This window comes from Lissotriton vulgaris, chromosome 2_1 (assembly GCF_964263255.1).
Source record: "Lissotriton vulgaris chromosome 2_1, aLisVul1.2, whole genome shotgun sequence".
NCBI lineage: Eukaryota > Metazoa > Chordata > Amphibia > Caudata > Salamandridae > Lissotriton > Lissotriton vulgaris.
In genome coordinates, this window is record NC_141687.1 from 1,402,657,807 (window position 1) to 1,402,671,746 (window position 13,940).

Here is a 13,940-nt window from a genome sequence, read left to right on the forward strand (position 1 = left end):
TTGATTTCATGGATGACTCTTTGGATGAACAGTTTATAGAATGTTTGGAAGAAATTGAATCATGTACATATAATTATGAGGAAATTCCGGACAATATTATGTTAGAAATTTTATTAAATTATGAAAAAGAATCAGAGGAATAAATTTATCTTTAATAATTTCAATTGTTTCAGACAATATTCTTTTTTATATGTAATTCATGAAGTATTACCAAAAATGTTTAAAATATAAAGTGAGACTTATAGTATACTGTTCAACTATTTTTCTGTTACATAGTAAGTTTACTCATAGTTACTACCTTTCTCCCACTATATTATCTCATATGAATATTTTACACCTCATTTTCATAAGTGAACAGGATAGACTACTCATGATCCCCTAGAAATTCTCAGGGAGTGCTTAAAAGATCTGTTTCTCCTTTCCAGACAGACTATATTATGAATTCCATATACCACAAAAAATACAATAACAACATGCAAGATGTCTACAAAGAAGATGGTGAACATTAAATTTAAGTCTCTTCATTAGTACCTACATGTAGGTACTTACATAAAATAAAAAAATAAAAAAAAAAACAATTCATAAACATACAATTTTTGAAGTGATTATTTTTCCATAGTACCCTCCTCGATACGCTCCCCGGTGCGCGCACCAGGCGCTTCCCCCGCGAAAATCGAAAAAAAAAAAAAAAAATTTGAGGCCCCGCGGGGCCCTTTAATGGCCCCCATATCAAACCTAGGGGGTCAGGGGGGGTCTACCCTGCCCCCTTATGGTCAATTCCACCCTTTGTTTTTGCCACCTCTTATGACTAGATTTTACCGATAGACAAGATGGCGGCCGCTCCGGACTGTTTAGAATGTTTACAGACAACTGAGAGCCAATCAGCTTTCTGCGCGCAAGTCGCGTGTCGCGCCGGGAGCGCTCACCGGTGCGCGCACCGGAGAGCGCCTATAGATATATATATTTTTTTGAACGTTAATTTCTCAAAATCCACTGAAGCACATATCTTGAGACATAGCAAAGGCACATCGGGCTACCAGTCCCTACAATTTTGCCAAGTTTGGTGGAAATCCATTCAGCCGTTCGAGCTAAAAGTGAAATCGACCGCCCTATGGAAATTAACATGGGGAAAACGCGTTTTGGGACCCCCCTTTTATCTCGGCCCCCGCTTGACGAATCCCCCCCAAACTTTCAGGGAAGGACCGGACCGCCATGAGACCATTTTCCTGAAAATTTCAGGCAGATTCGTCAACCGGCGCCAAAGTTATTCAAAATAGAATGTTGAGATTTAACATTGAAAATTATCCTAACTATAACTACCTACTGGCGACCGCCAGTAGGTAATATATATATATATATATATATATATATATACTAGCTGTATACATGTATGTTGCCAGATAGACAGACACGCAGCAGCAACCAGTCGTCTTTTTCTGTTAAAACAGGGTTTCCCTATTAGCCAGTGGTGAGGTAAATTCAAAGAACATACGCCTACTGTATTTTATTATGCCCTGATAGCCCAGTGCCAGGCAATGTCATACTCTCACAAACAGCACCAACGTCAGCGCGTGCCAGCACGGCAGATAAATGCCCGGGGTCCCATCGGATGCTGCACATTGACACATGTATGTCTGAGCCCTTCTATAGTGAAGACACTCACACGCCCTCTTTGAGTTTTTGTGACACACTCAACTATCGGTTGTTTTTCATTTTTGGGAATAATTAATCTTCAGGGAGATTTCCGATGCAGCCAATAGCCCCCTAGTATCTCAGCACGAGGGGCTGTTATTCAAGGGCTTTTGATTCGCCACAGAGATCTATGAACAAGGTTCCTTTAAATGTACTTAAAGGAGAAAACATTCTTTTCAATGAAAAAAAAAACATACCGTTGTCTACACTATTAAAACAACTAGCACGTGACTCCCATGTAAAAGTACGATTAGCTTTTATTGTATGCCACACATGCCATTAAAATAATCGGTTATCCATTTTGGATGAGTCGAGTGAGAAAGTTGATTTTTCATTACCATAGTTTTTTATGATGAGACGTGACACCTGCATTAATTACTGTCCCTCCAACATTTCTTCTAAAGTTTCCACTTCTTTCAAGCACTTGCATTGATTTGGCACTTAAAAGAGAAATGCAAGCTAGGAGTTTTCAGTTCTGCACAATGTACCATTCTAACCTCTGGCCTACACCCGGAAACACTACACATCTCACAGCTGAGTGTAACTTGTGTAAAAAGATGGATGTCCATGAAATATTCTATATGTTGCTGATTTGTTTTTCTGGCCACTCTAGGACCTTACCTTGAGATGGAGGGCGTCCCACTGGCCCCCAACCTATACCAGCCCACGCCGCCTTCAAGCCAAGCCCCCCCTGAAGACACTTCGTGCTACCTCGACCAGCACCTGCTGGACTCGTACCTGCAGCCTGAACCCTTTGCAGACACCTTCCTGGCCACCTTGCAGGCGTCCTCCCAGGACCACGTGACAGGGAATCCCCAGGCAGCCTCCACGCGCTTCAACCAGAGCCTGGTAAGCTCCATCCTTCCCTCTCTCAAGGAGGCCTGGTGTTGTTTGTAGTCGAGAGCTGTAAACAGGTTGCCTCGTCACTTAGAAACAAAGCTGCTCACTGTTTGGTTGGGCAACTATGTGCAGAGACTGAGAAGCGAGGGCAGCCAGCACAACACCCAGGACACACAGAACACATCCACCGCGGATATTTGCCTTGGGATGTTGTGAAGGTGTGACACCCAGGCCAATAAATCCTCTAGATAAAATCTTGGAGGTTGTTGGTGCAACATAAGGGCTGAGGTGGGTGGCATAATCTTGGACAAGTGCCACCGCCGCTAGAACCTGCTGTGAATAGAACATTGTTGAATGATAAAGCATTTAGAAATTGATGACCAGGATGATTTTGGGATTGGAAGCCGTCTTCTCTTTTCGAAAAAGCATAGGTGCAGAGATAGGCCTAAAGTATTTCTTAGGAGTCCATTGCCAGCTTTACCGAATGCCAAGGTTGTCTGTTTTTAAATTCCAGCTCTTGCCTCTTTCTTTCATAATCTTTCACTTCCTCTCCTTTTATCTGACTCTTCCAGATTCTTTTTCAAGCCTGCTTTCTCCCTCTGTCACTGTTTTTTCTTTTTTTTTCTCTAGCCCCTCATTGCGTCCTTGTTTGCCTTTCTCTGTCTTGGTGTGGGTCAAAGTCTGATGATAAAAAAGGAATTCATGCTCACAAAAGTCAGTGCCAGGATCCTTTTCCTGCAGCGACTGGCTCAAACTAAGGATTGGGCGAGGGTCTTCAACATTGTTGCATGGCTTGGCTAGGGATCAATAGTGCCTTGAAAACACTCACTTTATGAAGAGGTGGGAAAAGTTCTTTAAATTGGACTAAGGGTATGCCAGGGATATGGGGGCATGCTTTGCTTGTCGGCCACTAGAAATGAAGGAATAGAGAGGCACCAGCTGCAGGACAACCACACCCTATTTTGCATGCAAATATGCAATTTGTTGAGATGTGGATTATGACACTAAATGTAAATTGTGAAATGATACTTGTATAGCGCACTACTCACCCGCAAGGGACTCAAGGCACTTGTACGAATACCGCTGTGGAACCCGTCCTGGCTTTCCCTGTGAGGCGTCCACTCCTGGGCACCCCCAAGGTGGAGGCCAGGCATCCTTAGCGTTGTGGGGGCCGTTGTGGAGATTAAGCAAGCTATTGCCCAGAGTTGCAGAGTGGGACTCCACGATTGGAATAGGCACCGAGGCGAGAATTATCAGGTCCGTGGAATTTTGAGCCTAAGACCCGCCAATGCGGGGAATTGAACCCTGGTCCCAGGCCAGACCTCTGCATCAGGGTCTGCCGCTCTAACCATTGAGCCACACTTCTCCACACTGGTATCAGGCACACATTTGGAGAATCGCAGGTGTACGTTTATGTGGTGCTTGCTACCCCGACGAAGCAGTGAAGTGGTTTTTGGCTAGTAACATGCTACTCCGAAATCCAAAGTTAGTGGTTAAACTATTATGTTTTTTTGTCATTGTTGTTTTGTGAGATTAGTCGTGTGTGCTCAAGAAAATCCTTCCTTGCATTTACTCCACTTTGTGAAAGTTCAGATTAATGGGAATTAGGTGTGATCATTATTTGGGGCTATGTGAGTTCACGCAGATGGTTAGTGGGATGAATAGACAGGCTAAAGGAGATTAGGTATTGCTGGGTTGAAGGGATATAGTTACAAAGAAGGAGATATTGTGATCCTTGAAAGGAGGTGTGGGCTGTTGCAGTGAAACAATAATAGAGATTAAGCCAGACAAGCAAGCGATTTAGAGTAGAGTATACGTCGAAATATGATAAATGTGCAATATTATAAAGTGCAAATTTTCTGATGAGCCATGTGGATGAATGTCAGCAAATCTGCCAGTGGCAGCTGCTACTTAATGAGGGTGGTGGGCGGGGGTGGGGATGAAAAATTAAAATAAAAACAATCACCTGCAGGTCAGCCGCCACCTCTTAGTCCTCTTTTATTGTCGACTCCTACAAGCAGGAAGCAGGAAGCACACAGGCTCTCAGGCTGCCCTAGACAATCACAACGCTGGTTTCCTAAGTATGACAGCATCACTGTGATTGGTCTGAGCGCTGTGGTTCGATGATCAGACAGGGAATGAGAGCCTATGCATGTTCTTCACCCTGGCTGTGTAATACAGCCGGGAGGAGAACATGTAAAGTGCGCATGTCTCTTTGCCTGGCCCATCACGGCCGGCCAAACATTCATGCGCACTTAGAGAGTGCCCACTACTCCTCCCCCTGCACTGGCCGGGCCAGGCCAGCCCAGCCACATCCCCTGCAACTAAGCCAGTACCGAAAAATAAAATGATAATAATAAAATCATTTTAATTTTCCTTTTTGAACTGCGCACAGAGCAGTGGGGTGATGCTCCTCCGCCTTGCGGAGAAGCCGCCACTGAAATCTGCAGAATTTCCTTTTTTTGGGAAATGATCAGTGCATGTTCAGTGAAACATTACTCTGTCTCCAACATTTGCCAAATATAAATCAGTCTAGAAGCCAGGTGCACTGTTCCTCACTATTCCCCATGTGGTGCCTCAGGACTGAAGGGGATGTACAGTGAGGGTCACAATCACAAAACTTCCTGAATGAATTTGTAATTTAAGCAAGGTAAAAGTGTCTCTTGCATTTGCATGTTACAATTTTAAATCTATTCACAAACATCGTATTACAGATTTGCACCACATACCTAATTTATGCTAGGTTTAACATACATGGTGAAAAGTGTGAGGCTCACAACAAAAAAGAGAAACGCCGAATTCTCTTGTTCTTCACATATGTAAACCCCCCTCTATGCAAAGTTCACAGGCTTCGGTTTAGGGATATCAACCGACTATCATTCATTTTTCTCTTTTCTCCTCCTACCAATATGCTTGTCTTATAAATCCTGCTACTTCCTACACACTTCTCGCAATTTCTGTATAATTGGCATCCATCACCAAACAATTCACCCAACTCTGTCAAAGTCCATTATGTGTTCCCTACACACAGTTAAAGTATTGTCAATATTGCGATACTCTACTACTTTATGGGGGTGCACAACATTTGCATTTAATGTCCTAGAGAGTTCACACCTAAGATTCTCTCACCATTGCTCATTGCATTCTTTGAAACTTTCACCTATTTGTACATGTTTAAATTCTACATGTTTGTATTACACTTAAGTGGTATCAACTCTGCATGTGTACCTAAGCCTGTACATTTTCTGTGCATGCATGACCGTTGCATTTCTGGCTTTCAGAACTGCCCATGAATTCCATATACGTAAATGACATTTTCTGGTGGAAAGCCTAATGTACATCTGAGCAAGTTATGTGTATGTGGCCCACATTTCTAAATAGTGTGTAGTAATTGTGGTGAGCCTAGGTTCTAGCACTCCAGATTTGTGAGGTATAGTGGACCCAGGCTCAACAAGACAAAGTGATGCGACATGGGTGGCTCAATTTTGACCAAGAAGGGAAGTCCGGGTGATAGCCCTTGTCCTCTTACGGGAAAGGGGAAAACATAACTAGAAGTCAATAGTCTAAACTTGAGCATGACCCATAGCTGTTTTAAAGAAAAAAAAAATCACCCTCCCTAATTTTTTTCTTGTTTTCTTTCAGTGCCCAGAATCTCCATCAGATTCGTCAGATCTTTCAAGTTCGTTTGACTACAGCTGTTCCCCACCTCACCAGATCCTGCCATTTGCCCCACAGAGCTTCAGCTCTCCTACCCACCAAGAGGCCAGGAGCTGTGCCTTCAACACTGCCAGCGAGTATCCGCTGCATCTGCAGTACGCGCCTTCTGTCTGCTACTGCGTGTCCTGCATCGGGGCTGAGTGCCTAGAGACAATCCCAGCCACAGACTTCTACACATACCCAAGCGTGGAGTACACAGACTATCATCCCACCACAACAGTGGCCGAGGATTTGCTCTGGCGGGGGATGAACACCTGGGATATGTGCTACAGCTAATGCTGAACATTGTTGCTTGGATGGGGTGAATGTTTCTCAAGACCTTTCACTAGAAATACAAGTATGAAAATCTGGCTGGGAACAAAAACTCAACACTATGTAACTTTGGAGAAACAGCAAGCTCATTGGCACAACAAGGTCTTATGCAGCTGGTCAGCTCTTAGTAATGTCAGAGAAACACACAACTCTGTCTGGAATGTCACCACCGCCATATTTGTCTCCTAGTCCTACTGCATTTTCGTGTTTGTTTCTCTTGCTAAGGGCACTTGTGTCATGAAGATCCTGGTTGTCTGTCCTTTCTTTATTTCCACCATTTTGTATTTGTACTTTAATCAAGTCTGACCTGGAAATGTCATAATTGGTGAACTGTTACCTTTCTGAATGTTGGTAGAGATTGTTGATTTTTTTATATGAATAAATACTTTTTATAGTCTTGTAGAACATTATGTCTCTGCCCTTCAGTTAAAGATAATGACAATAGAGTCTTATCCCACATCTTTACGTGGTACAAAATGTAACCAGTCTCTCGGTGGTTTTGTTAGGCTTTCACTCAGATTATACAAAATGAAAAGACAATCGAATTACCCTATGGCTCTAAATAAGTTTCTCATACAGGTTACTATCAGTCTAATTTATCATTCACATTACAGGAGTATTGACTACAGAAGAGTAAATATCTGTTACAAGTTGCGTCTTGGCGTACTCTAACTACCACCCTAAAAGATACACCCTTTGTAGAATTGCTGCATTCTTACTTAAAACAAATACATTTATAAGTCAATTGCACATCATGCAGAAAATCAACTCTATGAAGTATAACCCACAAAGTATTACAAATGTTCTTGAAGTGAATCGGCTGGTGTATTTTGTGTTCAAGGCTCATGGGGTTAAGTGCTCGTTGCTGGCATGTTCGTCTTGCCTACAGGTCCTTAGTTCAAATTCTAATAGGATAGATCTGTTGATGTTATGTTGTGTTAAAAAGATTTATGAAGAGTGTGAATACCCTAGGGTGTCTTGGCGCTGACTGAACATGAACACGCTGACTCAAGTGATTCACAGATTGCTGACTCCTTGGAATCCCAATTTCAAGATCCCACACTTGGTACTTCTTAGAATGCAGAACGTCAAAGGACAGAAAATAGAAATTTAAAAGTCAAGCTCACTCTGTAAAGGATTCCTCTGCCAGATTCCTTATCAGTCAGTTCGGTTGCATTCAGTGTTCAAGATCTCTCAAAATGTTACTTTCAAGAAATGCGTGCAGTGTAAATTGTGATTCTCAGGACTACGTTAATCTCTGCTCATATTATCTGTCTGCTTTTTATATGATCCTTTGCCGGGTACCAATTTTTTGTTTCTGTTAACACCTTTTCGCTCAGGAGTTTGGAAATGTGCAATTTGGTAGCATGTTGCTGCATAGTAAATTTGTTGGCCAAAACATATTAGTATGCGGTATTCAGAATGCAGAGGAGCCACAAAGAGCCACCATTTTTAGATGTTGCTTGTGCAAGGAAACCAGCAAAGATTTACGGTGTGGATGTCCCCCGCCTTGCAAAATGAGCAGATAAGCAGGATAAACATTGATAATGAAGATTCAATGATCATATATTTATTGCATGTGGCTAACCGGAAAATCTAGTGATTTTTTTTGTGGGCCCATTTTCAACCATAGCAAAACTTTTTTTGGTGTTGAAACCACTTTTTCCGTGCATGGAGGTTGATTCATCAAAAAACATGGGATAGAGGAAGTGACTTTACATGTCATGTTACCCCCGCCTGATGCTATATGAAGTGACATCACATGAATTTAGACATAGAGACACCACAAGAAATGACACCCCTGCCCCTTGACTCACCCAATGATGTCACAGGAAGTGACATCGCAAGGCATTTGACCTTATGACATCACAGCAAGTGACAGCACGTGACATTTGGACCCAATGAAAAAAATAAAGCGACATTGCATGACCTTTGGCTTGGTGCTATCACATGAAGTGATGCATCTAACTTTTGGGCCCACATGCATCATTGTGACATTTTGCACTTCCTAATTTGCGAAAAATAAGGAATCGCAAATTAAGAAGTGCAAAATGCTATGCATCATTATTTTCGGTATTCATTTGTGATTCGGTAAAAATCGCAATTTTTACCGAATCCCAAATGAATACCGAATTCTTAAGTTAATTTTCGCAATTCCCATTGATTCCTATGGGCCAAAAGGCCCATAGGAGTCAATGGGAATTGCGAGTGGCACTTAGAAAATTTCATGGGTGCAGGGGGGGGGTCCAAAGGACCCCCCCATGCACCCCATAAATGTATTTTTCGCATCATGTTTCACACACACATGCCCTAAGGACATGTGTGTGTGAAACATGAATGTTGAAAAAAAACCATTTAAAGCATTTTAAACACTTTTTCCAAATTTACCGAGTGGTTCAACCACTCGGTAAATTTGGAACCCTAATTGCGAATTTCCACTTGTCAAAGTAATGATGCATTGCTTTTAAGAAGTCGCACATCTGCGACTTCTTAAAAGCACCCGCAATTTTAGAACTCGCAACAATGTTGCGAATTCTAAAATTGCTTCATGCATCCCAAAAAGCACTTTTGCATTCGCAAACGGCCGATTTTAAGGAATCGCACCGTTTGCGAATGAAAAAGTGCTTGATGCATGTGGGCCAGAGTTACTTGCATCACACACAGAAGCTGAAAAATCTCTACAGATACAAAAGAATTACCCTATAAACAGCCATAGCTCAAATTCTATTGAAACCGCAGCTATATACATTGTTTCAGATAGTATCTTCAGATATACAATTAAGATAATGTAGCATTGATTAAAAACCTATCAAAAAGTGTACAACAATGAAAAATATGCTACTCAAGTTGAAATTAACCATATCCAATAACTTTTAAATTGGGAAGGCAATGGGTCTATAATGTTCAAAACAAGTTCACTTTATCATTTGTTTTTGAAACTAAGAGTGTCATGTAATTAAATCTCAGTCTTGGAACGTAGATAACAGTGCTATTTAATGCATGTCAAGTTCTCCCAGCAACCTTCCTATCCATGACGTGGTACACATACTTCTGAACCTGTGGAGCCATTGAACAGTTCCAGGTTAACTATCATTAATATCTTCTAGAGAAAACATGCACATCACTGGTACAGTACTTGTGTTGATCAATAATATGCTTGTTCTGCATTAGCATACCTTACGAACCACACACATCTTATCTAACAGCCAGAATTCCCAAAGGCATGAATATTTGCTTTACAAGCTCAGATGTTACAGTCCTCATATACAAATGACTCCAATAATCACTGCTCCTAAAGCAAAACGTTCCACATTTTAAAATCCATCATACACACAAACAGAGACAATGAATCATACATGTGTAAATCAGTGTACAGAAAATGTTATATAAGGCAAAGGAGACTACAAGAGGTTCACATGTCATCCATACCGATAGGCATTTTTAAAGAGTGCTTGGTCTGGAGAAGCACACACTTAGGATTCAGATCGTAACACAGTAGTTAGGGTTGACTTTAAAAATAAGAATTAATTCCTACCCAAACAAACCTTTCTTAGCAACATCAGGATTTTACTATTCTAGGTGATATAAACCTGCACTTAGAGGATGAGAAATGCTCCTTGGCCAAAGTTCTAATAAATGACTTAGCAGCTATTAATTTAACCTTAAAGAATTCTGGCCCCACACACCGTGCAGGACACCTGTTAGATCCCATCTTTTCCAACCTCAACAACATTGAGACGCAGTCTGCCCAGCCTTTGCCTTGGTCCGATCACTTCCTGGTTAAATTTAATCTTCAGGTTGACATATTAAATAATGACAACACATCTTTACCCACTCAGTTCATAAGGAAATGGAAACAACTTGATATTGATAGTCTCAATGCCCTACTGGAAAAACATCGTCCTTGCACTAAGACTACTGTCCAACAGCTCTCCTCCACAGTACAAAACTGGCTTCTTACAGCCATTGACTCAATTCTGCCTAAAACAAAGTTAAAGCAAAACACCCATCGCTCTCCTGCACCATGGTTCGATGATATTTTACAAAATGAAAAAACTAAATGTAAGAATCTCGAACGTCAATGGAGGAGGTTTTACTTACCTGCAGATAAGGAAAAATATAAAATTCAGCTAACAGCTTACCAAAAACAGTGTAGCAAAGTCAAAGCAGAATTCATCTGCACGAAAATCACAAATGCTTTAGATCACTCTAAAACACTTTTCAAGTTAGTTAAAGAGCTGGCGGGCTTCAATACGTCCCAACCTCCACCTGAGTTAAACAAAACGCAATGTGACCTGTTAGCCAACTTTTTTATTCATAAAGTTGATAAAATCCATCAAGATATCAACTACGACGCCAATGAACATGGCTTCACTTCTGAAGCTAGCTCCAATTGTTCATCACATACGTCAGGTAATTCCATGGGTATTACTGATTGTCCTTCCTTGGCTAATACATCTTTTGCCACACTAGACAGTTGGCCCCTGCTGAATCCTGATATGGTTCAAGGGCTGCTAAAAACCATCAAATCAGGCTCTCCTAGAGACCCACTGCCATGTTCAATCTTAAAACAACTTAGCAGTAACGTTCTAACTACTGTTACTGATCTTCTTAATACGTCCCTACTTGAACAATCCGTACCCAGTGAATGGAAGCACGCGATGATTCATCCACTCTTAAAGAAAGCTGGCGCAGACCCCAATCTGCCAGCTAACTTCCGCCCAATATCATTGCTACCCACCTTTGCAAAGTTATTAGAGAAGCATGTTCATCGCTGCCTTACAGATTTCATCACCATCCATGATCTGTTACCATCTCACCAGTCGGGATTCCGTGCAGGTTTTTCCACAGAGTCTACATTGCTAGGGGCGACCGAAAACATCCGTCGCATGGTGGATAAGGGCGAAACAGTAGCACTTGTGCTACTCGACCTCAGCGCGGCATTCAACACCGTGTCCCATGCGGTCCTCGCCCAGACTCTCCACTCCCTAGGCATTCGCGGGGCAGCTCTAAATTGGATCAGATCACTATTAGAAAATCGAACGTTTCAGGTATTCTAGCAAACTGCCTGTTCTGATACAAGGACATTCAAACACGGAGTACCTCAGGGCTCCATTCTTAGCCCGTTGCTTTTTAATGTTTATATGAGTCCCCTGTCCAAGATTGTGGAAGACACTGGGCTTTTAATGTTTTCTTACGCTGATGACTCTCAGCTGCTTTTTTCGCTATCAGCGGCAGATTCTGACAATTCCTCTTCCCTACAACTCGGACTTAGTGAAATCGCTGGATGGATGCAGAAAAACGTTCTAAAACTAAACGGCGAGAAAACCGAGTTAATCGTGCTGGGCAAAAACAAAGAACTCTGGGGACCCCAACACTGGCCATCTGAAATGGGTACCCCCCCAAACCCTATCGAGCATGCTCGCAACCTGGGAGTTATTATTGACGACTCACTCAGCCTACACCAGCAAGCAGTAAAAACTTCATCTACCTGCTTTGCCATATTGAAATGGCTCAAAAAGATCTGTTGGATGTTACCTGAAAACACCAAGAAAACAGTTGTCAATGCCCTGATTACATCCAGATTAGACTATGGCAATGCTCTGTACCTGGGGGTAAATAAAGCTACTGTCCCCAGGTTACAGTCAGTACAAAATGCTGCAGCCAGACTACTCTGGAAAATTCCCATCACTACTCCAACTACCAAATACATTAGGAAACTACACTGGTTAAAAATTGAAAATCGGGTCAAATTCAAATCCCTATGTTTCATGCACAGGATTTCCACTAATACCGCTCCAAAATACTTGCAAAGCCTGATGCGCCCCTACCGTCCCTCCAGATCTCTTCGTTCCTCTACGGCAAATAATTTTGAAATCCCAAAGATCAAGCTGTCACGCATGGGTGGCAAGTCCTTTTCATTTCTAGGACCCACACTTTGGAATTCAATGCCACACACATTGCGGTCTGAACCAAGCTACATCAAATTCAGGAAAGCCCTAAAAACATGGCTATTCAACATCTAATTCCTGTAACCGCATTGACACTGGGATCTGTTGCGCCGGGAAACCCTTTGTTGGGTAGCTGTGCGCCTTACAAATGCAAACAAATAAATAAATAAAACAAATAAAAAATAGAAAGAATGGGAAAAACATACCATTCTAACCTGTACCATGCAGCCTGTGTGCAGATCTTAGATGGCAGTTCATGGCTCACTGTGCTAGATTACAAATGAAACTTATGAAATGTACAGTAACAACAGAATCTTGGTGACAATAGCAGTAACCCACTGAGCTATCCACATAAAATATTGTACTTTGACATTCATGGTACACATTCTTTATACAGCAGGCATATTAACCCTCTGAGCTACCTTAGACAAGTGAAAACTACCACTAGACTAAGCTCTACCATCTCTCTCCAGCAGGTACATTAATACATCACCAGAGTTAACTCTACACTTTTATTTTTTCCCTAAAACTGCAGAATAAACAAGGAACTTTCCATTGCTTTTATAACTGCTACATAACCAACCCCCACAAACAAAACCTGCCCCCGACCTGTAGTCCGATGCCCGGTACGACCATTTCGACCATGGTGCTGTTCAAAACAGACAATCTCTTGTTGGCCGGTCCACCAGCACTCACTGACCGGCGTGCTCATGCTGTGGCTACCCAAAAGCAGCTTTCAACATAAAACACCGGCAAACAATGTGTTTTTCACAATACCTAAAAAAGGATTAGGCTGCTGGAAGGGTTAAACCTGAAATATGTGCTATTTAACAATAATTTCTGAAGTTTTGCAGGGTAGTTGGAATTCTTGTGTCAACTCAAAAAGCAGATAATCTTATCTTACTTTATTTGAGGCTTCTGTTAGAGGTTTGCCCAGGGCTCGCAGCTCATAGGAGTCACAACAACTGGCACCACCACAAGGAGACTCAAAAAGTCGAGACTTCAGTCAAATCAATGTGATGACTCACTCAGTCACTCTCACTCTCACACACCCTCGCCTGCCATGTGGCTGCCTGTTTGGATCAGAAAATGACATTAAGTGAAGCAGGTCACTCATGGACTAGTCCTGAACTTTTTACCGCCGAGATGCCCATGGGCCTTCGTTCGCGCTCTATAAATGCTGTTAATAATAATAATAACTTACATTGGTTGTAGTCAGTCGTCAAGAGTCTGGACACCCAGCACCCATGCAGCAGAAACGAGTCTGACTCGACTCTGACGTTAAGACCGCACTGTGTCAGTGCTGCTTTTACTGCCGCGTGGGGGCTGGGCAGTAATTTTTGCCAGGGCTGTCATCACTGGCAGCACTTTCGCCCTACCAGATTGAAGGCCCCCGGACCCAGTTGGCAGTCCCAAACACAGTGGTAC

General features: G+C 42.2%; 1 protein-coding gene and 1 long non-coding RNA gene across 2 annotated transcripts in view; one reads left to right on the forward strand and one right to left on the reverse strand.

Moving 5' to 3' along the window:
* The window catches only part of LOC147732658 (uncharacterized), a 322,497-nt gene extending 319,932 nt beyond the window's left edge, over positions 1–2,565 (reverse strand). Inside the window, exon 1 of the long non-coding RNA XR_015308482.1 lies at positions 2,431–2,565. This is a non-coding gene — a long non-coding RNA (uncharacterized LOC147732658). The remainder of the gene's footprint in view (positions 1–2,430) is intronic.
* Positions 1–6,966, forward strand: part of POU2AF3 (POU class 2 homeobox associating factor 3) — a 65,436-nt gene extending 58,470 nt beyond the window's left edge. The window contains exons 4-5 of the mRNA XM_086957168.1: positions 2,306–2,541; positions 6,175–6,966. Coding sequence (XP_086813294.1) covers positions 2,306–2,541; positions 6,175–6,525 — 587 coding nt within the window. The 3' untranslated portion in view covers positions 6,526–6,966. The remainder of the gene's footprint in view (positions 1–2,305; positions 2,542–6,174) is intronic.
* Positions 6,967–13,940: the final 6,974 nt, after the last annotated feature.